This window comes from Cydia pomonella, chromosome 3 (genome assembly GCF_033807575.1).
Source record: "Cydia pomonella isolate Wapato2018A chromosome 3, ilCydPomo1, whole genome shotgun sequence".
Classification (NCBI taxonomy): domain Eukaryota; kingdom Metazoa; phylum Arthropoda; class Insecta; order Lepidoptera; family Tortricidae; genus Cydia; species Cydia pomonella.
In genome coordinates this window covers 3,528,789-3,551,371 of record NC_084705.1, presented here as the reverse complement: position 1 = coordinate 3,551,371, position 22,583 = coordinate 3,528,789, and the positions used below count along the sequence as shown (strand labels likewise).

Genomic DNA, 22,583 nt, shown 5'->3' with positions numbered 1-22,583 from the left:
CCGTATCCAAAGAGTAAAAACGGGACCCTATTACTAACACTTCACTGTCCGTCCGCCTGTCTGTCTGTCACTAGGCTTATCCCATGAACCGCGATGGACAGTTGAAACTTTCACACATGATGTATTTCTGTTGCCGCTATAACAAAAAATATACGTACTAAAAAGTACGGAATCCTCGGTCGGCGAGTCCGACTTACACTTATCCGGTCTTTTAGAAGAACTTATTCTGACGTTGACCAAAAATACCCAGTAATTATATAGTATGTACTATTTGATTAATTATACTGTTTCCGGAAAGTATTTACATCGACATGTGTACGTCTAAGGCTTATTAGATTAAATCATAATATTATTAACGTATAAATAAGTAAGAATATTTTCTTTTTCATAGAGAACAGACGAATAATACCAAATACCTCATAATACATTTCAACGTACACCCTCTGCATTATAATGATCTTGTACAATACTCTTGCTTACGAGACTTTTTACCCAACACATTGATAAATCCGTCTGATTTGTAATTTATTTTAATTTTTGCATTTTATTGTTATTTAGAAGTTGAATTTGATTTAGACATTGAAATGACATCACTCGTAGTCTTGTAATATTTATAATTTTGCCGGTACTTTCAAATAACTTTAACGCATCAAATAATTAGTATTCATGAGCACTATTAACAAAATCAATTAATTATATTACCTAGGTCATATTGACATCTTTTCCGTAATCTGCTATTATTTGACATTGTGATGAATTTATTTTGCTATTGATATTTGACGATTTTTTTTCCTGTCTTGTCATTGTATATAATAAATAGTTGACGATCATAATATAAATTCATATAGATTAACTTATAATAATTTATATTCTAATTTAATATTATGAAAGAAATAAATCTAAATCTAAATCCTTTAGGTAAATAAAAAATAAAAAAAGAAACTAGAAAATACTCATTCTAGTATTAATTATAAAAAGTATGAGATCACCTACTTACCTAATTATAAACAGAAATTCGTCGTGCAATCGCTAATGGAATCTTACATACGAGTACCTATTACATGTCGCAGAAGTATGAAGGTCCTTTTTCGCATATTCAAATCGCATCTACAATAGTACATTACAATACTGTATCACCTTAATACATACAAGCCCCTTTCATAACTTCAATACCCAACTTAAGCATAAAAATACGTATACGAAAATAGCTATTAGGGAGGCTTAAACTACTTTAGCCGGCTCAGGCACCAAATCTCATCAAATCTTATTTACCTCGGAAAAATACCTGACACCATTACTTTTGACACGAAATGACGAATGAAGTCAACTGTCTCATTTCACGCTTTGCTTATGAAAGGGATGACGAATGGACGAAATAAGGTGTTTTTGTGTTGCGTCTTTATATGATGCTTAATATATTCGGTTATGTTAATGTACACGGTGTTTGTGTGCCAGTGATATAAGATTCATTATTATTGAGTTTAATTTATTTGATTCTTATTTTCAAGTACAGTGACAACAGTGATATTGTGTATGTATAGTTTGGTTACTAACGATTATTAATATTAATAACGCTTATCATTTATTAGTAGAATTATTGAGATACATATCTACTTGGGTACTTCGAATCTATCGTTGACAAAACATTTTTATGTAAGGTTAAGAAAATAAAGCTGTTATTGGAAAAAAAAGAAAAATTAAAAATTAAAAAAAGTTTCTTGCATAATTTAAATATATAGTGAACCTTGTGCCCTGAGCTAGGAAACCCTGTATTTCAGGACCCAGTTTCCAGTTTAATTTCCACAATTTTTTTTAATTCCCTTTGTCTTAAACTTGTTAATCTAAAGAGCAATTCAATTAAACTAGCAGTTTTTTGACAATCTTTATATTTCATTCATTTAAAAAATTATTTAGCAAGAACAGTTATAGATAGTCCTATTCTATCATAACCACAGGCTGCTCTATTGACATACAATTTGCCGCGAGCATTGGCCCCTCGTTGGGCGCCACTTTTTTACGAGCATACTTCATATATAATTACTTTTGCGGTCACTTTAAATCTTAATACGTTAACGTTAAAGTCTAATTTCGATTAAACTGCCTACGTTAAATGAAAGGTACATGTGATAGAAATAATTTTCCAGTTCATAATCAGATTTACGTTGTAATTTATTTTTCTTGTTAGTAAGGATAAGGAAGCATTCAATTCTCTTAATTTTGGCACAGGTTAATTTGTTGGCAGCGCTATATACGTGAGCGATGTTACTTCAAAGCATTTTTTTCATATATCAGAGAAAGTTTTTGTTTGAAATTACCTGATAAGTATCTACTGGTAGAGGTGAAATAAACAAGCATTCTCACTTCTAATAAATTCACCACGACATAAACTAGATTACTTTACTTGAAAACATTAAACATCATTTGTCACCTTGTCACCAAGTTGAAATTCTATTCTCTGCCCTGCAATCTAAAAATATGCTTTTAACTCAAGAGCGTGCTTTACTCTGCTGTGAGTTGCATGCATACATACTGAGGACTGGCTGCACTTCCTCTATTTACCTTTTTTACTTTTTTTTGAGTGCGCACGTAATAGATCTTCTTTATATATCTTTTTGTCGGCGACTTGCTAGTGAATACGAATAAGATAATCATAGCTTTAATTTTGAAATAGGTAATATTTGAAAGGGTGTTATTTTTAGGGATGTTTTGGTTAATTGCAGCCTAAAAATATGAACTGAATAAATTACCTATTGTTTGAATGGGATCGGGGTGACCCGAAACGCATTTTTAATTTTATTTTAACTATGTAGGTAATTCATTCTACTATTACTTATGAAAGTATGACTTATGAAATATGCTTGCTAGATTAAATTAATTTTATTTCACTATATACTAGTGCATTATCTCGAGCATGTTTTTATGCTATACTTAAATCGAACGGGATATAAACCGTGATTACCTTTTATATTGTTTTTATTGAGCTCCCGATATTTCGACGCAGTATCATGCATCTTGTTCACGGGTCGGGTCTGTCACGTTTTTATGAAATAAAAATAATGAATATTTAAGAAACCTTTTATTTCTTTTCATTAGATACTTTGCGTGAAGTAAGATATTACTGATGATATCGAATATTAATTTTGCCCACGTTGTAGACTAAAATAGACACTACTTATCAGTAATCTGTAATTAATATTCGATGGCGCCCAATTGATTTAAAATTGACATTCAATCAGGTGCCCGTGCTATTATAGTACCAAAAAATTATACTTCATAAGAAATTTCCAAGCCCGAATGAATGTGTACTTATTTACACTTTACTTTCCCGAGTAACATGAAAGCATCTGTCAAAATTCTTCTTCGATTCAATTAGCAGCAGCAGCAGCAGGCTGCCCTGATCCAACGATTTTCCATGATAAGTTTTGTCCTACTTTATGATTCCAAATTTAAATCTTCTAGGTCTAATAAAAGTACATATTCATTTTCCATGCATGCAAATGTATTCAAGCTTTTCTAATCTTTGACTTAAAGAGTACTCTGAAACTGTTTCTAGTTGTCAAGAGCATTAAACGCGTTATCATTTTTGCGTTGATATCTATATTTATATACGTACCATTAAATAGGGTTAATATCTTCAGCAAACATATCCCACTTTATGGCCAGACTTTTAGGCGCCGTCCGAATAGGAACGCCGTTAAAGATGTTCGCAAAGCTCCTGATTTGAATGAGGTTCAATGAGAGCATACGTTTAGATATAATTAATTTGATCCAAATGGAAGTTAATATAATTCTACTTTATTCGAATTTTGTCTATTTGATCATATTAATGAAGGGACGCGGAAAATAGGCGAAATGTGGGACCCAGGAAGTGAAAAAAAAAATTCATACAACAGAGAACCGCAAAGTATACTCCAAATTTTTCAAAGTATAGTCTATACTTTTTCCTTCATAGCTCTTTTGAGTATAGTAAATATGAGTTTCTTTTCAATTGATTAAAAGTGATTATTTTGTTTTGTACACACGAGCGTTATTAAAAAATGTGTACGTCTTTGTTTTTACTGCCAAGCGAAGTCTCACAGTTCATGTTCATTTATTACCAATAATATCGTTTAAAATTTTGTCATCTTTAATTTGGGATACATTTTATTTGTTCTCCGCATTCATTTTAACAAAACTATCACGATTCACAAATTTTTCATTCAGATAGAGATATTAATTTATATTTTGCACTGTATCCGATTACGACTGATGAAATGAGAAATGAATTCTGAATTTGATTGTCCATGAATAGGTTGTCTGAATCAGAGGCCAACAAAAGATAAATGACTGTCATAAATACGTCTACGTAAATGGAGCCCGATTCTAATTTAACAACCTGTTACGGTTTTGATCTTATTTTGATACGACCTTGAAGATCGCTAACGCTGTTTCGTGCATGCGAAATGAAGTGAAAGTCGTGCGTTTCATGCGCGCCTTTCACCAAGACAATTGTCAAGGTGTTATAGAACCAGTTCAAACCCGTTTAAATCCGAATTGGGGCCATGATCTACCCTCTTTATCTAGGTTCTAGTAAGCTTGCCTTTTTATTCTACATCATCTTCCTCGCGTTGGCCCGGCATTTTTGCCACTGCTCATGGAAGCCTGGGGTCCGCTTAGCAACGAATCCTTAGAATTGGCGTACGAGTAGGTACTCGTTTTTACTATAGCGACTGCCCTTGGAAGGTCTATCCAGAGGGTAAACTAGCCCTCATACTAAAACTAAACCTACCTAGAAAAATAAAAATACCTAAAACAAACCCTGGCCTCCTGGCAGGGTGCCCATCACGCAGGCAGCATTCCCGCGCTGTATCGCGATGTCAAGCCTTTGCGCGAGAAAGATGCCTGCGCCAGGTTCTCCCGTTGCCTCCCTCAATCGCTAAAGTTATTTGTCATTGTTCGTACTGAAATTATTATTTTAGTATTAATATAAGTAATGATACTGTTTTTTTTAGGGAAAATGTTTTGGATCAATTGAACCAGAATTCAATCCCCATTCATAACTTTATAACTTACATAACTTATAATTATAAGACTTATAGGAAGTTACACGTCAGAAATCAAATATGGAACTTGAATTTGTGAATATACTACTTAATTAGATATGCCTAAAATAAACTTCGTAGACTCTATTTTTGCTATCGATTCATAAGTATTACAATACATTAATTCAAGACGGCACGCTTTAGTCGCGTCTATGACATGACTAAAGTAGCTATCGTAAAACTACCCAAATAATAGTCCAGTACCACAACTATGACCCACAAGTTATTCAATGTGTATAAATAGGTATAAATAGTAGGGTACTATTTGTTTTTTCTGAGGTTTTTCGTCCACGACATTAAACAAGTAAATTAATTATATGTGAAAACAAGTAAGCTACATATATTTTTGAAAAGGTTTTTCAATAGCTTTCATTTGAAACCCCGTTTCTTTTCTTTCATATGCGGGCGCCATTTCCATGTTTATATTCTGATCCGGATTGCAAAGCAACACCTGAATGAAGATATTCGAGTTAATTTTCGGTGGTTAGGTGTTTTTGGATTATAGCTTGGTGGTTTTACGGTAGTAAATGCTATGGTGTTGTTGAAGGCGCCTAAAAAAAATTTATTTCTGTATTTTTTAGCGTTTTCTAATATTTCTGGTCAATAAAGGAATAAAATGTTTTAGTACTAAGTATCATCTGATCCTGTTACATTTCATCAGAAACGCCGTATTTATACACCCCGCAAAAAAGATGGTGACATGTGACCCTCAAGTGTCGGCATTGAGTTGTTTGCTTGACTGTGAAAGGTCTGTTGACCAATGTCATTACATGTTTCCTAAAAGGTTTGGACTTTAACCCAAACTTTATTTGAATATCCGAACATATCTAAAAAGAGAAAATAGATAGTATTTAGTAAATATGGGATACATAATATATGTTACTTAACTCTAATAGGGGGCGTAGTTCTATTTTTGCATCTTTCTAAAGTTCTGTGCGCTACGCGTGGGCTGATTGTATCAAGATATATGTAGTGGGAGTTCTATGAATTGTGAATTTTTACTTGAAACTACACTTGACTATATTTTCTCATCGTTTATAGGGCAAGGGTTTCAAAAAGACAACCCTATAATGTCATATTTTTGTATTTTTTTCTTGTACAGAATTTTCATTTTTACAGAATTTAGATTGCCGATGAGGCTTGAATCGTTTTTTTTTACTCTATCTCGTTAAAGGATCAAATGTTTCATAATATCATGATTAGTGCCGTTTTAATACATTTCCAATATCAAAACTTCACTTCACTTCAGGTACTATTAGCCAAACAAATCAAAATAAAAATGTACAAAACAATCACACTAATATTAATAAGTTGTCCAAATAAAATAAAAAAAGTCCGAAAAGCGTCAAAGCTAATAAAAAGAAATCGGACAATAGCGGTTGAGTTGTCCGTGCCCACGTCCCCAGGCGATACCCATAGCTATGAGCTTAGAATTTATTATTACTTCCAAACTATTTGTTATTTTTACCACATAATTGTTTAATCTTTTCGGGCGGGACAGGAATGGTGGTATTTTCTGACATTTTGTTACATCGACTTTGTGACATTTAGATTTCGTGAAAACCTTTACACTACCTACAAGTTAAGAAAAACTTTTTTTTTATAGTAAATGTTGATTACTTAGAATACCAGAGAAGTTTAGACAACTTTATCGAGCAAGCATCGGTTATCCCATTTAACAATAAATTTAAAAACTTGTGACAAAAATTTAACTATACGAGCACAATCCAGGGAGCAAAAATCAAAACCTATCTAAGATGACATTGTCGTATCGCCAATCTTTCACATATAAAAAGTTTCAACGATAAGTAAATGGTAACATGAATTAATTCATGTGAACAAATATAAAATTTTAAACGACCTCTAAAAATTGTCTCCGATCCGCATAGATTAGGTATTATTATATTAGGTACCTACCTTCTAGTGATTCTGGCCCACGTACAATAGCCATAATAGCCATTAAAAACCTAGTTTGAATTTGGACTTTACCCGAGAATACGACAATTGAATGAGTTTTCCATTAACTATTACGGCGGCTCGCATGCTAAACCAGGTTGTCGTGTTTTGTAAGGTACTAAAAATGCATATTTTGGGACAAAAAATAACCAATGTAACTTCTCAATTTCTATGCAAATTTTGATAACAATCGATTGGATAGTTTAAACGTGACGGCCTAACAGATGAACAAAAAGTTGTGTTCAAGCGTTAGACAAAGTGTATTGAAATTTACCGGCTTTAATTTACTTATAGACATGCCAAGGTGGAAGAGTTATAATTTCTTTTTTCAATAAAACTTCGGCCGAAAAAGTTGAGGATACAGTTCATTATAAATAATAACTGAATACAAACTCTTATATGTAAACGTTCTATGAATTCTCATCGTTTTAGTAAAAAAAAAATTGAAAAGTGGTTTAATATTTGCAATTATTCAAGTTTGGATATTATCCACATACATTCATGCATGCATCATGTTATTGTATTTTCGTAAGTTTTGACATTGTACATTTAGGTATATTTTGGATTTGTTAATATTTGACTACTTACTATAATTTTATTTCTTTAGTAAGTATTGTTTTTATTTTCATTTTTACGACGTTTATAGAATTTTTTAAATTTTGACATCAATGCAAACTTATTATGTAATCGTCTTTCATGAAACAAATCATCTAATCTTATCATTCGTTTACTACAGAAATTATAAAAAAAAGCTACAAAAGTTCCATTCAATATACGAATATCAGAAAATCTTAATTCAGTTCAAGCTCATTATTATTCCTTTCCTTTTATACAATAAATGTATCTACATTTGGTTTTCCTATTAAGTAAAGGAACCACATGCGCCCGTTCCAAAACGATTACAATACGAACATACATATGTACCTACTTATTTTTCAATTAAATGTTAAACCCTGGCTATTTGTGCAAGGATTCACAACCTCCATGATATTTAACAACCCACACAATACAATCGATATGTAAAATTAGCTTAATTGTGTTATATAAGGCAAATTCACACCACTATAATAATGTTTGTGTGAAAAATATGCTTTATAGGCATTGACATAAGTACGTGTATAGCAAGATACTAAATACTAGATAATGTAAACTATTATCTAGTATTTTATTGTATAGCATATGGTTCTCTGATTTGTAAAAAAATTATGATTTATATGTATGCAGTGTTATTCGAGACATTATGCGAAAATCAGACGAAAATGAAATATATTTTTCTTCGAACTCGAACTTTTTTTTCGATCGGGACATTCGGAACATTTTGTAGAAGGACGGTTTGCGATGGGACCATTTAGAGGAGCTTTCATTTATACACAATAGACTAAGAAATATTTTGCGAGTGGGTCATTAACCATACTAGTGGTACAGTAACCTGTAGACCTTGCGATCACCCATGGATTTACCATTTTGAAAAATTTCTGAAAATTTAAATGGCGAAAGATTACCATTTTATTTTTGACCCTGGTCACAAAATTTTACGTGACGTTTCACGACACCGACCGACGTTTACAACCGTTGTTGTGAAATGCAATATGTAGATGAGAACATATGAAAGCATTTTTACCCAAGCTGTATAGCTGCAATGGAGAACTTCGCTTCACTCAGTCAATTTACTGCGCTAATCAGCCCGCGTAGACAACATACCAATCGTAAACGCTACGGAGCGTAGCGTAGTCTCTCTATCACTCTTCGATATTAGTGCGACAGTGACAGCTGCGTTTCTTTCGCTACGGGGTGTTAACGATTGGCATGTTAGCTATGCGGGCAGAAAGTAAAGGGTAGTCTTCACCTTCCTTGCGCTTTCAATAGCTGAGGACTAAATTGGCATCAGTCGAACTGAATAGGCGCATAAAGTAAACTTTTATGCGTTTATAACAAGTTAACAAGCAATTTGCACGAAGTTTGTTCAAGTAAGCTTGTTAGTCTAGGTGCATGGACCTAGCGAGTTCGTGTAATACATTAATCGTTCAGCTAGCAACTAGAAAATAGTAATGTTAGGGCAGGTCGGCGCATGCAAAGCACAGAGTACTGAAACGAATATATCTATGAAAACCATAAAAATATATGTATCAGATAATTATTGGCTGATTAGTGAACCCTTTTAGAGCATAATTTGCAAATTTCGGGGTAGTTTTTTACAGGTGTAGAGTTCCAAATATTTAAATATCGCAGAGTATCAAAACAGAGATCAGGAGGTTAAAATGGCGAATCCATTTTATCATTTTATTTTGTCTAGAAAAAATCATTTGATCGAGTTGGCTTTTCGAGCTCATTTCTTATGACTATGGTGTAGAGTTTGTAAAGTTAGAGCTTGTTGAGTTAGAAGCGTGGCTCTACAAGAGATCTGATAAATTTTTGACAGTGCGAGCTTTATGGTTTCGTGTTGGCAACATTTTCCTGTAAAATGTTTTTGATGGGATCAATTTGATAGCTTGACTTATGCCCACCTTTTGTCATAAGAATTATAACGGCCAGCAGCGGTATCGTGGTTTCATTTTTATCACTTGTCACTATGCCCGTCACTTTCGCGCTTACATACTTGTTAGAACGTGACAGGTATGGTGGCAAATAATAAAGAGCCGACCATCTTAGCCCTACTGATGAGATAAAATAAACACCATGATGACAGGAATACTTGTATGTAAGTAATATTAAAAACCATTAATTTCACGTCAGGAAAAATAAAAGTAAAACTTTTACCTGCCTAACTTTTATTCTGGGGGTTAAATGTGCACTATATTTGTTATGTAATGTGTGTGTCTAGAAAAAATAAACTCAGATACTCAAAATAAAAGACCTGCAAGTATTTTATTTGATTAGGCAATATAATTTTTAACACAAATATTGATACAATAATTAAACATCTACTTCTGTCTTTTCCTCGAGTCTGTTAAAATAGGAGAGATCCTGTTTATTTCATTTTCTCGGTAATTAATGTTAATGTTAGGTATTACCTACTTGTTCATCTGGACATCAGCTAATAGTTCAATTCCAATTAGGAAAGATTCAAAACTTTTTAAATTACATTACTGTCACATTACATTATCAATTTATATATAATAATCTATTGTACATAATTAAATCACATAAAATCATACATTCACCAAAGTTTGTTCACCTTCAGCAATATACCAAATGTAGCTATTATACTATTTGCATTCTTAGATATGGGAGAAAGTTCCATCATGTCATGCGACATAATTTAGAATCAATTGCACAGCATGTGGTTTCATATTACATTTTATCGACTTCGCTTTGAGGTCGATTCTAATTTAACAATTTGTTATTATTTTGAACTGGTTTTGGTATATATGGTATTGACCAGTGGTGGGCAAACTTTCTTCATGGGGGGCAGGAAGTTTAAGACATTTCAGACGAGGGCCAAAATTGCAACTAAAATTCATTTTTATTATTTTACGGGCCTATACTAATTATTTCGAAAGATAGAGGCGGGCCAGATAAAATCATTTCGCAGGCCGGAGCTGTCTCGCGGCTCTCATCTCACGCACGACTTTCTTTTTGAGCGATCTTTAAGGTGGTATCATAATAAAATCACATATCTCACGACATGACGGTAACAAGTTGATAAATCTGAATTCGGCTCTTGGATACAGTTCAAACGTCTTATCTCTTATTGAAAGTAAATAAAAGTAAATTTTAGTCTAAAAATAAATAAAAGTAATCTTAAAAAAACATAATTATATTAGCCGTGAATGTTACTACGTTTCAAGGTGAAAAGTTTAATCCTAATGCTTGAGGCCTATTATTTACTTTGTATAAAATAATGAAAGTCATGATTCTACTACTACACCTCTAAGATTTTATTTTATTTTAAATTTTATCTTATTTTAAATTTTATTTTATTTTAAATTTCATTTTATTTTAATACCTATTTTAATGATTTGGACACTTAGAGACCTGTACATCTCTAAGTCAATTTAAATTTATAATTTAGTTTTATAGGTAGGCACTCCTTATGAATAATATGTAGTCGCGTTTATGTGGCGCTATGCCGTCTTTAATGTAACTTACAAGCACAAATGTTGTATCTCACAATTTTTTTTATTATATTTATATTAATACAACCCGGCAGCTTGAACATGTCATGCTCGCTTAAAAGTCTTTACTTACGGTGGCGTCGTTGATCGGGTCGCCACTTTCCCGAATGAAGGTTGAGGGAGGCGATGGCTGAGATACACGTCATACTCGTGAACGGGTGCTGTTTGTGGAGACCGGTCTGTTTAAGCTTACACGGGGTACAGGTTATGTTAAAGTATGTAACTTTACTTTTGAGTGACATTAACGTGAGACACTTCATTCGGTTCTTGTCTGTTTTAATTTATTTGTCTTTTAATTATTTATACATATAAGAATTCAAGCCTTGGCGACCCTCTACATCTCTAAGGATAATTTAATATATATTTTTATATTTTATCTCTGACACTTAGAGACTTATACATCTCTAAAGAATTTTAGTATTTTATGGTTTTATTTTTTTATCATAGTTTTTTTTGTGTAATTTGACATTTAGAGACAGTATACATCTCTAATAAAGTATTTATTATTTCATAGATTCGATATTTGTAATTGTTTTTTTTTTTTAATTTATTGTTTGTAAAAATGGACATGTAAAAGTGCCCCTGTGGCCTATTTGCTGAATAAATGTTTGATATTTGATATTTGATCTACTCTATTAAAACAAGTCATACCTACTTACATTTTAAACATTATATAAGTAGTGCGTTACTCGGTACTCAATTCCACGTCCTAAACTTATACAGCTATCATATATATATGTCATATTTAACACAGCATTTATTCTCACTGACAATTTTTTTGTTGGTTTAACAGGTAAAAAAAATCTAATATAGGTTCGACAAGAAACCTAAGAGCTAAGATTATATTTTATACATGAAACTCCTGAGTCAAAAAACAGTATTTTTCTATATATAATTGTATTAATATGATTGTGTCGTCCACAGAACAGAGAGTTAACAGAGTAGGTAGCAAGTCGGCTGGACTCTATGAGAAAGTCAACGGGTGGCGAAGTCAGCGCGGAGGTATGTCAGAACGCATGCGCTTTCGCTGTCAGAACATGCACGGCGCGTTCGACTGTTAAATGTCAATGTATATACTATATAGATGCACAGCTCGATTTTTTTGTTGTTGTTCAGGTTCATCGCATCTGTAAAAGAATAATTGGACCTGATTTGTTTGAATAGAATATTTTGCAAAAAAATTTAAAGTTTGGCACTGGTAGTATTATAACTCTTGACTAACCTTACAAGTCGATTTATTTTAAATAAATATCTTTATTTAAAATATGTGTAGACCCTTAAGTTAACTTGTATAGGTTTCTACATTAATATACTAAATAAAAAATCATGAATATAAAATAATTATGTAAAAACCAATGCGTTGTTTTATACTTTTAATTTGTTGGTTAGAAAAATTTTTTTGGTCCAATTTGAGTTCGAAATGGACTGTGCATTTTAAATATATAAATATATTTTGGTAGTACGAATATTTAACACAGTAGTTAGGAGGCTTACTTTTTGTTTAAGATAAAATGCACGACACATAATGTTAAAATAAAATTGATAAGTGAATCTTACTATATACACATCAATAAGCAACACTGGCTAATTTTGAGCATAGTAGTAGATTTTTGAATGTTATGCTTTTCGTTTGAATGTCCTTTACATTAACGCACGACGTATTTAAACTTAAAACACAGTATATGTTAAATGTATGCTTTCAATATAAAAATAGTACTACATGTTTTTTGACTTAGAGTTGGTATTTTATTGATGTTAACTGGCTGTCTTGCATGAGCATGACACTTTTATATATCAATGTAAATACTATGAGATATAACAAAAAAAATGGATATTAACCGTTTGTAGTTTAATAATAATAATAATTCAGCCTATATACGTCCCCACTGCTGGGCACAGGCCTCCTCTCATGTGCGAGAGGGCTCGAGCTATATTCCCCACGCTAGCTCAATGCGAATTGGGGACTTCACATACACCTTTGAATTTCTTCGCAGATGTATGCAGGTTTCCTCACGATGTTTTTCTTCACCAAAAAGCTAGTGGTAAATATCAAATGATATTTCGTACATAAAAACTCATTGGTACAAGCCAGGATTTGAGCCCGCGACCTCCGTTTGTAGTTTATAGGCTTTTATTACATGCTATGAAATAATACGTGCACGATGATTGCGTCTTAAATTCATGCGTACCTGTAGGTAATGTCGGTAGGTAAGTAATGCAATTAATACGAAAATATTACTACGTACAATGTTTATGTTTATTTTGTATTTGTACATAGGATGAAATAAGAATAAAATAAGTTAGATTGTTAGGTATTACAACATAAGTTTTGTCAGCAGAATTGACAAAAGTTTTTAGTATAGAAAGGCGTTCCCATACGCGATTGAATAACGGGGTTTAAAAAATACTTATTCAATTAAAAAAACCAAAAAAAACGTCTCATTTTACTGATTACACAAAATAATGAGTATAATGACATTATCGGTGCAATTTGACGGATTCTGTACAATATATGTGCACGGATATTGCACGTTTAATAAGTCCTAAAAATCTTTCACCGAGTTACGATAAAGTATGGTATGTTTGTAACACAACGGATTTTTGTACATTTTTGGGACAAGTTGTGATTTCGTAATTGTGAATGCGGAGCTCTTTAAACCAGTGAAATTTATTAAAAAAACAACAAAATAAAAAATCAACCCACTTAGTGCACATTCATTATGATTGTATATTAAAAAAAAAAAACATTCTGCTCACGATAATAATCGACGGTAGCCTCTGCGCTTCCCTACTCTGCACCCGTTCCCAGAGCTAGTTAGCGCCAAGGGAAAATTGTCACTTTCCACGAGCATGCGATCGTTGAATTATTTATACAATTATTGCACATTTATTTACACACGGAAGGACGGGTTCTACGAAGTTTAATTAGTGGTAAAATAGGTTTCGCAGGTAGTGTCAAGGTTTCTTATTGTATGCAAAGCGTTTCGTTTAAAGTGTCTTTTTCTGCGAAAAACTTTTTCGATATAATACAAAGTATTATAGAAACAGCCACAAGTCAATGTAAATTTAAGAATCCGATAGATATATCCACATAAAAAATTGAGGCGTTTAAAAAAAATCAATGTCTGAACTGATTTTATTGCACAAAGAACTACTCACATAAGTAAATGCATTAAAAAACGTTTCAAAAATAAATATATGAATTTAGTAAATTAATATAAGTTTAATTCGCGAGCTTATCAAAAAGACCATATCAAAAAGGAACCCTAGTGCGAGTCTGTCCGTCTGTCTGTCAAATTGCTAAAAATTTCGAGAACTACTTACGTATCGATTTGAAATTTGGAATAGTTACGAACAAGGCTTACCCAGACACACTGAATGTATCTTTATGTGTATCAATAATTAAGCACCATCATTTAATACCTAAAAAAATATAACCAAATACCGGGTTACAAAAAGTTTTGAAGAAATAAAACGAATAAAGTCAGATTACTACTCTTGAGGTAAAGAACGTAAGTTTCTATAAAAAACCGTTTGCGGCAAGCCACATAGCCCTTTTACAATCATATAACTTTAATCTCAAATAATTTAAAAATATAAAGCTCGAGGGAGCACCAACTGCACAGATGCAGCGTGCGCCGTGTACACGTTCACCAGTACCCCTAGTGTAAATTTATTCGATAGCGAAATGTGACGTTCGCGTTTGCGTTAAGTCTCATTTTGTATGAGATTTAGAAACAGCGCGCCAAGAAACTCAAAATCCTATACAGCGTTTATGCGACTGGTGGGACCAATATGCGAATAAACCGTTTCAAATAATATATTATTATTTCAAAAATATATTAAATTTTACCAATAACCTCAACATTCAAACAATATTTTAAAATATGAACACGTCATATTGCGTTTAGAAACACGCTAAGCGTATGAGTCCTGAGGGAAATCACTCGGCCGGATTTATGTTCAATAAACATGTTCGCACAATTTGATTGGATGTTTATAGATTTCCTACCGTACCTATGACTCTTATTCTGAGAAATGAATTTAAAATTGCATTTACTTACCGATGAAGTGGGGATCCTTTGGGATCCTTTAGTGTAAGGCGCAGGATAACTTCGAAAGTGGGATAAATATCTATAAAAACAAGCACTTCATACTTTACTAATACTTACAAATGCAAATGGCACTTTCGTTAGAGCATCTATCCTCACAAATGCACCTATCCTTGGCAGCTCATCTGGATCGACAGTTATGTTACACTCACCTGGTAAACAGCCTAGACCGACAAAAACATTATCATAATTATTAAGTAACAGTAAGTTTTTCATTACCATTCATTCATATAAGAACATAATTACAGTTACTACAAGGTATCTATTGCTACAGTAGAAAGTGCTTCTAGTTAAGTAGATAATTGCCATTTTCAAAATTATCCCGCAACACTTATGCCACTTAGGGTATATTGAACATGTTGTCTAAAAATACATTTTGACTGTCTCTGACAGTTAAGAAAATTTCTGTCAGTTTTTATGTAAGGTGCCTTCGGAAGCGTAGTAATTTTAAATATCGTTCGTAGTTAAGTTAAGCCAGATGCACTTCATATTTTGACAGCACTTGCACTACGGCAATACTTACCAAGATATTTCGCTTACTGTATTTACAGTAAAAAGTGCGATATAATAACTTGCAAATAACTTCAATCGACCGGGATATCGACCGTGAGTACATGGTTTGATCCCGGTCCATACCCCGGTCGATTTAAGTCTAGTGAAGCTAACCGTGAATCATTCAAAACTGTTAAGTGCTTCTACTTCTGTATGATGTTACCCTAACCTTACAACAGTGTCTCTCTTCTCAATATTGTAACTTAAGTGAGATCTTAAAGTAAAAATTTAAACCTCCATCCGCCCAAATTACCCACAAATAATATCGATTTGTAAAAATGAAGATTCTAAACACATGGTTAAGCAGCTGGATATTCCTTATTGCACTTAAGAAAACACACTGTACAAGAAGCGAACTTAATGCCATAAGGCATTCTCTACATTCAACCTTTAGGCAAAGCAAATAACTTGTAGCTGTAGGCAGGTAAGTTGTTGTATACCTATTCGACTAAAAACACGTTACCTACTTAATCATACCTACTTTAAAATGTATACTTACAAAAACCGACTTGTTATATAAATACGCACTTAGCTTGTTAAAGCGCGCATCTCGAGTGTTATCCACAAAATAACATGTGATCAGCCTCAAGGGCCCCTTCACCATTCACTTAATCAACCACTTTACTAGCCAGCACAGACATAACCTAGTGCATTTAAGGCCTAGGCCAATTGGATTACTGGCCAATCAGAGCTCTCACGATAATGCACCTTTGTCTTCGGTGTTACTGTAACACTTAATAAATGGATCAAAATTATCAGTTAAGCAGTTAAGACCTATTACAAGTATTTTTTAACCACACCAATTGGTAAAGGCCCTCTTGATTGTTTAAAAACTAATTAGAAAATTGCATTTTATCCACATGTGGGGCAAAGTAATATGTCTACTTGAATAATAACCTATCTTTATCTTTTATCTTTAAGTAATCAGATGCAAAATTTTAATTGTTTCCTTATGTTAGCTGACTTGACTTTTTGTTTAACTTTTAAATGATTAATTTGAATAATATTTATTTATTAGGTCATTTGGATTTGATTTGGTTTTTTTTTTGGCATTTTATAATTAGTATTTTCCTCGCGCTGATATGGTGATAAATTTTGTGTTTCACTCGGAGGCAGTTTGTTTAATCCTCGTGCTTTAAAACCCTCGCAACGCTCAGGATTCTACTTCTCGAACCACGTACTAAGTTCTTGGTTCAATTTGGAATCTTTCACTTGCTCGGGTATCAATTTTAGCACGAGCGGTTAAACAACAACTTTGCCCCCTTGTAAAACAAATGACTATTAAGTCAAACATTAAGAGTGACACGTTCCAGCCACCGCCAAACAATCAAAGTTAATCTTTCATTTTTAAACAACATTCGTTAATAATGAATAATCATTAAATAAATAAAATAAAATTTATCCATATCTCACTTAATTTGTAATTGCATTCCATCGCTTAAATTGTGCACTACTCTAGATTACTTCTTTATCTTTGCAAAATATTAGTTTAGTTAAATATTATCAGTGATAATCGTTTACCTAAGTACTTGCCTTTTGTTATATACGCGTACACTCAAGAAAACTTCAAATAGGTAAAATTATAAGTAAATATCATATCCATGGTGGCCCAAATTCACTCTAGTAGTAGTTTTTACGAAATAGATTAAACTGAGGCGTCAGGAACTGTTAATTTAATTGAACATGACGGCCAGCGATGCCACTTTATTGCACCTATTACCTGGGTCCAGTTTTCGTTAAGTAAAAACAGATATATTACGGAAAGTGGGGCATATTAAACTTTCCTCTTTCAATCATGTTTATTTATTTACAGTATTTTTACTGCCTTACATGCCCATGAATTGAGTAAAGTTATAGATTCATATTAATAATGATTTGCATCATGCACAAAATATGTTACAAGTATATAATAGGTAGGTATGTATATTATAATAACTATGATTCACGATTATTTATATTATATTTATTGATTATTTCTACAGTCATGAAATTAATGTTTATGAAAATGTACAGAACTTAATGTTCAACACCAGGAATGTTAAAAAGAATAATGATTGAATCAATGAACAACACTACATTATTACGGCGCGGCAAAGACAGCATAAACGGCGTATTTAAAAGAATAAAAAAGGAAATGCCCTCTTTAGATATAGATTTTTAGTTTTTAATTAGTTTAAGTTTGTATTGTACTTTTATTCACATTTTATTATCGTTATTGCTAAATTGTGTTATTTAAATATATACCTTAATCCTAAAAAAAAAGAATAAAAAAGTAAGAATAGAATCATTTTCGCTGTCAGAATTCAGACGAAAATACTTTAATTTGGTATGCCGCCTAGCGCATACACATTTCATCATATTTGAACAAATACTACTACTACTAGATTATTTTATGGAGTGGTTGGGCACCGTCTTAGATGGTACTTTTGTAAATTATAAATCTATGAGTTGCGCGCGCGAAAGGGTTAAATTTACTACATTAAAAGATTAAAATACAACGAACTAGAGAATAACTATGGAAATCTAACCATAAGTATAAGGTAAGGTGGGGTAAGACTATCGCCGGGACAAGTTAAACACTTGTATGGAATCCTCATACTGTATATTTTGCTCCGATCAAAATAAACTATGTTCGTCTTACCCAAAGAGAATTTGAAATGGAGGTGTATTCAATTTGTTCAATATCTAACAGTGGCGCCATCTTACCGGGCACTACCTAAAATTTTGGTGCCGTCACTCGAAACGATGCCTTTGATCTATTAGATGGCGCCACTTTTTGATATTGCTAACATTAGCTTATAAGTATCTTGTTTATTTATGTTACCAACCATGATATGGAACGTAGATACACGTGTTCTGAAAATAAATTGCATTGAATTGAATGGAACACATACCAGTGAATGAATAAGGACCAAAGTCAAATGGCATGGGCATGTGTCGAAAGATGTTAGTAAATTTACGTTGCTACAAAATTTTCTTTGACAATAAACCTCTATTTCAAATTCTCTTTGGTCTTATCCCATCTTATCTTAGGCCAATAAGAAATTACCTCATGTGCTGCGCGCTCTGCGCGCAGCTTGACAACGTTAAAATATTGTAATGTCGCGCAAGATATTTGATACGTAGAATGTATACATAGTTGATATTTTTATACCCTTTTCTAAATAAATATTTAGTCTGAGGACAAATTGAAAACCAAATTATTGTTTATAAAATAAAATAATGTAATGATAAACAATTTAGGTAATACCTACAGTGAAGCAAATTTTAATTTAATTAGTTATTCATTACTGTAAATACACTGTTCCGAAGCAACCATGAATATTTTTAACAAGGTTAATAGACAAAGGTAAAATAAATACATCCTAATTTATTTACTTACTTGATATGAAATATTCGGTATAAATTAATTAAAATATTCTTGAATTATTTTAGGTATAAACAGTGTTTATTTATTTTAAAATAGTGTTTATAAAGAATATTCAAATCGTTTGAAGCTTGCCCCCTTGCTTGCTTTGGTGGTACACCACGAAACCAATTTAACTTACTGTTTTTTTTTTTCAGGATCGTGTCTAAGTTACGGACATTCATGTTGGGGAGGTAAGTTATAATTTACTTATACATACATACATAGTTAACTTTCTAGCATTTAACAACCGGAGTTGCTTTTAGGAGGCCGTTATCGATTTTAGTCGTAAATATGTCAAATTGAAGATTTAGTCGTTCAAATTGTAAACTTTTACTATTAGAAATAACAGAGTACTGGTTTCTATTAGCACGTCTTGTTATCTTTCATTTTAATTCACTTTTTTGAAAACAGACTCATTTAATTAGTAATGATTTGTTTTCTGATGGCCGTTTAGGTAAACGCGCGTAAAGCACTGATTTTAAAGCTCTTATTTGTAAATTTCGTAAAGTTTGGACTGCTGAAAATGGTAATTTTGTATTGCTCATTCCGGTACTCCAACTTTAATAAACTACATTTTTGTTATTATAAATTTGAAGAAGTGTAAATGAAAGTTAGACGAAATCAATTTTCTCCAGAAATTACTTCAAAACAAGTGACATTTTCTCTGAAAATCGACTTAACTTCAACGTAATTTTGATACTTAAACAATCTACAGCATTTTCTGAAACTGTTCTTATACATAATTTACCACAATATTTTTTTATGATTTTTTAAAAACTGTCCCTTCTCGTTACATATTACCGGAGACGCACGTTTGGGTCCTCATTATTAAAAGGCAAGATGAGAAGACGTGCTAATAGAAACCAAGTATTACGTAACAAAAGGTGTACAATTTCAACGACTAAATCTATCAATTTTTCATTATTCACTAAAATCGTTACCGGGCTCATAAGAGCTGACCCCTGTTGAAAACCTCGCTCAATGGAATCGCTCGCTCACTTTACTTATTGATGAACAGGCATTTATCTGACATGGCTATTAGTACGTTACATACATTTGACGTGCCCCTCCCCTGCAAAAATCGGCAGACTGTTTTATACAGAAAATTACAGAAAAGGCGTCTCCAGTTGTTAAAATGCTCTAAGTAGTAAACGTACGAGTATGTATACTTCTATTCGATTGTATTGTGAATGGTCGGTTATCGTAAATCGATTGATTATCTTCCAGAATTTATAACTATTACGTCGAACGATGGCCCCTATGAAAGTTCATTTTTATATTGAGTAGCTGTTAGGTTTGTAGTTATTTGAAGTTTAGTATATTAATTTATTGATTGTTTTATTTTACTTATATTTTACTCGAGGGGTATAGTCAAAATTGACGATAAATTAATGACAGTATCAGCTCCGTAGCGTAGCGTAGTCATCTCTCTCTATCACTTCCATATTAGTGCGACAGTGACAGTTGCGTTTCGTTCTTAAATAATGTATAGAAATAATCACGTGACTTTTCGTAGTACATACCGGATGTTTCCTGTAACAGGCCGCGTAGCCAACGTTACAATCGTTAACGCTCCGTAGCGTAGTATAGTCATCTCTCTATATCACTCTTCCATATTAGTGCGGTTGTGACGGTTGCGTTTTGTTCGCCACGGAGCGTGAACGATATGCACATTGGCTACGCCGACAGGAACAATAAACTAAACTATAGGCTGTACTCCTCAAACTGACGAACATTTGTTCAACAACTTTGAAAAATAACTTATGTTTTGTTTTTTATTACACATTGAAGTTAGTTCTAAGACGCAATGTATTGCGAATTTTGTTATGTTTAAAGCGTGACAAACAACGTCAAACACACAGATGTCAGCGTACATTGAAAATAATTTTAAATTTGCATGATAAAGTTAACCCTTAATCAAATACCGGGAAATTATTTCCCACTTCATTCTAATTTACGAAATATTTTTTATCTTTTTAATGGCAGCACTCAGCGATACCAACCATACAGATTTAAAATCTTAGTAACAATTTGAATTTGAAAAATGGCAACACTTTTGTAATGGCCGCCATTTGTGACCATACGTCAAAGTCAATGTCAGTTGTCGTGATTTTTTTGCAATAACAACAGTTTTTTTTAGTGTTTCGAGGTTAAGTGCAAAAAAAATCTGGTAAGTGCATACACTGACTACTATCATAAACTAAACTTATTTTTCCTGTGTTTTGCTTTAAAACAATTGTGATAACGATATGATTTAGCCAAGATTTTAAGGTTTTAGTAAGTGGGAAATTATTTCCCATTGTTTGTTCCTGAACTAACGATTTAAAAAAAAATGTAGGTTTTATCAAGTGGGAAATTATTTCCCAATGTTTGTTCTCCACCTACTTTTCATACTATTTCATCTGAAGAAGCACTGTATGCACACATATTTTTAGATGATAAGCTGATTGCATTGATCATTTCGCATTGTTTAATTAATACTATTCCAATGATTTTCTTCCAAAGTTCTTGTAATAAGATAATAAATAAATAATAATAATAATCTTTCATTTGTATTCCCAACTTCTTGTAATAAGATAATAAATCCTTCATTTTAGGCCTGCATGTTAATTTTTTTTACTGTTACTAAAAATCATACTTGAATTCCAAGCAAAGCCGGGGGGAGCTACTAACTTGTAAAAAGTTTGTAACCGTATCGGACAATGGGAAATTATTTACCACTTCATTCAAAATTTTGCTATTCCGTAACGGATAACGGGAAATTATTTCCCACCGCAAAACCCCCCTTTCCCCCCCACTTAATTTTTTTAAATATATTTTTTCGTAATCTACGCACCCAAATTACCTAAAAACCATTCTTAGTTTTCAAAAATCTCAAAATAAGTGGTCCGTTTGATTAAAGGTTTAAAATCGAATGATTTCATAATTTTAAAAGTTTTAGGAGTACAGTATATGGTGTAATTATTTGCTCGTGTTACAGGAAATACCCGGTATATTTTAATATTTGTATTTGTCGTTTGGCGTTTATCGATGGCTAGGGCTCCAAAATGTTGAAACGTAAGGGCCGCGTTGGTGTCTCGCTTCATGTTCTCATAAAAAGTCAAGAAAAATCTGTAGGCGCATACATCGCGATCCTTCGCATTTTTACATAACTATTAAACCATTGCATTAACTTATAAAACAAGTTTAAATTTATGACTAAACAAATTTATATATACTGTATCAGGTATTGATAGTTGATAGGGATTGAAAAAGGCTATTATAATAGATATACGAAAGCAACATCGTTTTCTAGTATACAGTATACTAGGGTAGGGGTAGGGTATACTAGGGTATAGAGTATACTGTATACTCTATA

General features: G+C 32.6%; 1 protein-coding gene across 2 annotated transcripts in view; it reads left to right on the top strand.

Moving 5' to 3' along the window:
- The window catches only part of LOC133515819 (neuropeptide CCHamide-1), a 62,847-nt gene that overhangs the window by 27,075 nt on the left and 13,189 nt on the right, over positions 1-22,583 (top strand). Inside the window, exons 3-4 of one of the 2 annotated variants that reach the window (XM_061848414.1) lie at positions 12,077-12,154; positions 19,381-19,416. In XM_061848414.1, coding sequence (XP_061704398.1) covers positions 12,077-12,154; positions 19,381-19,416 — 114 coding nt within the window. The remainder of the gene's footprint in view (positions 1-12,076; positions 12,155-19,380; positions 19,417-22,583) is intronic. The other variant, XM_061848416.1, reaches the window with a different exon arrangement.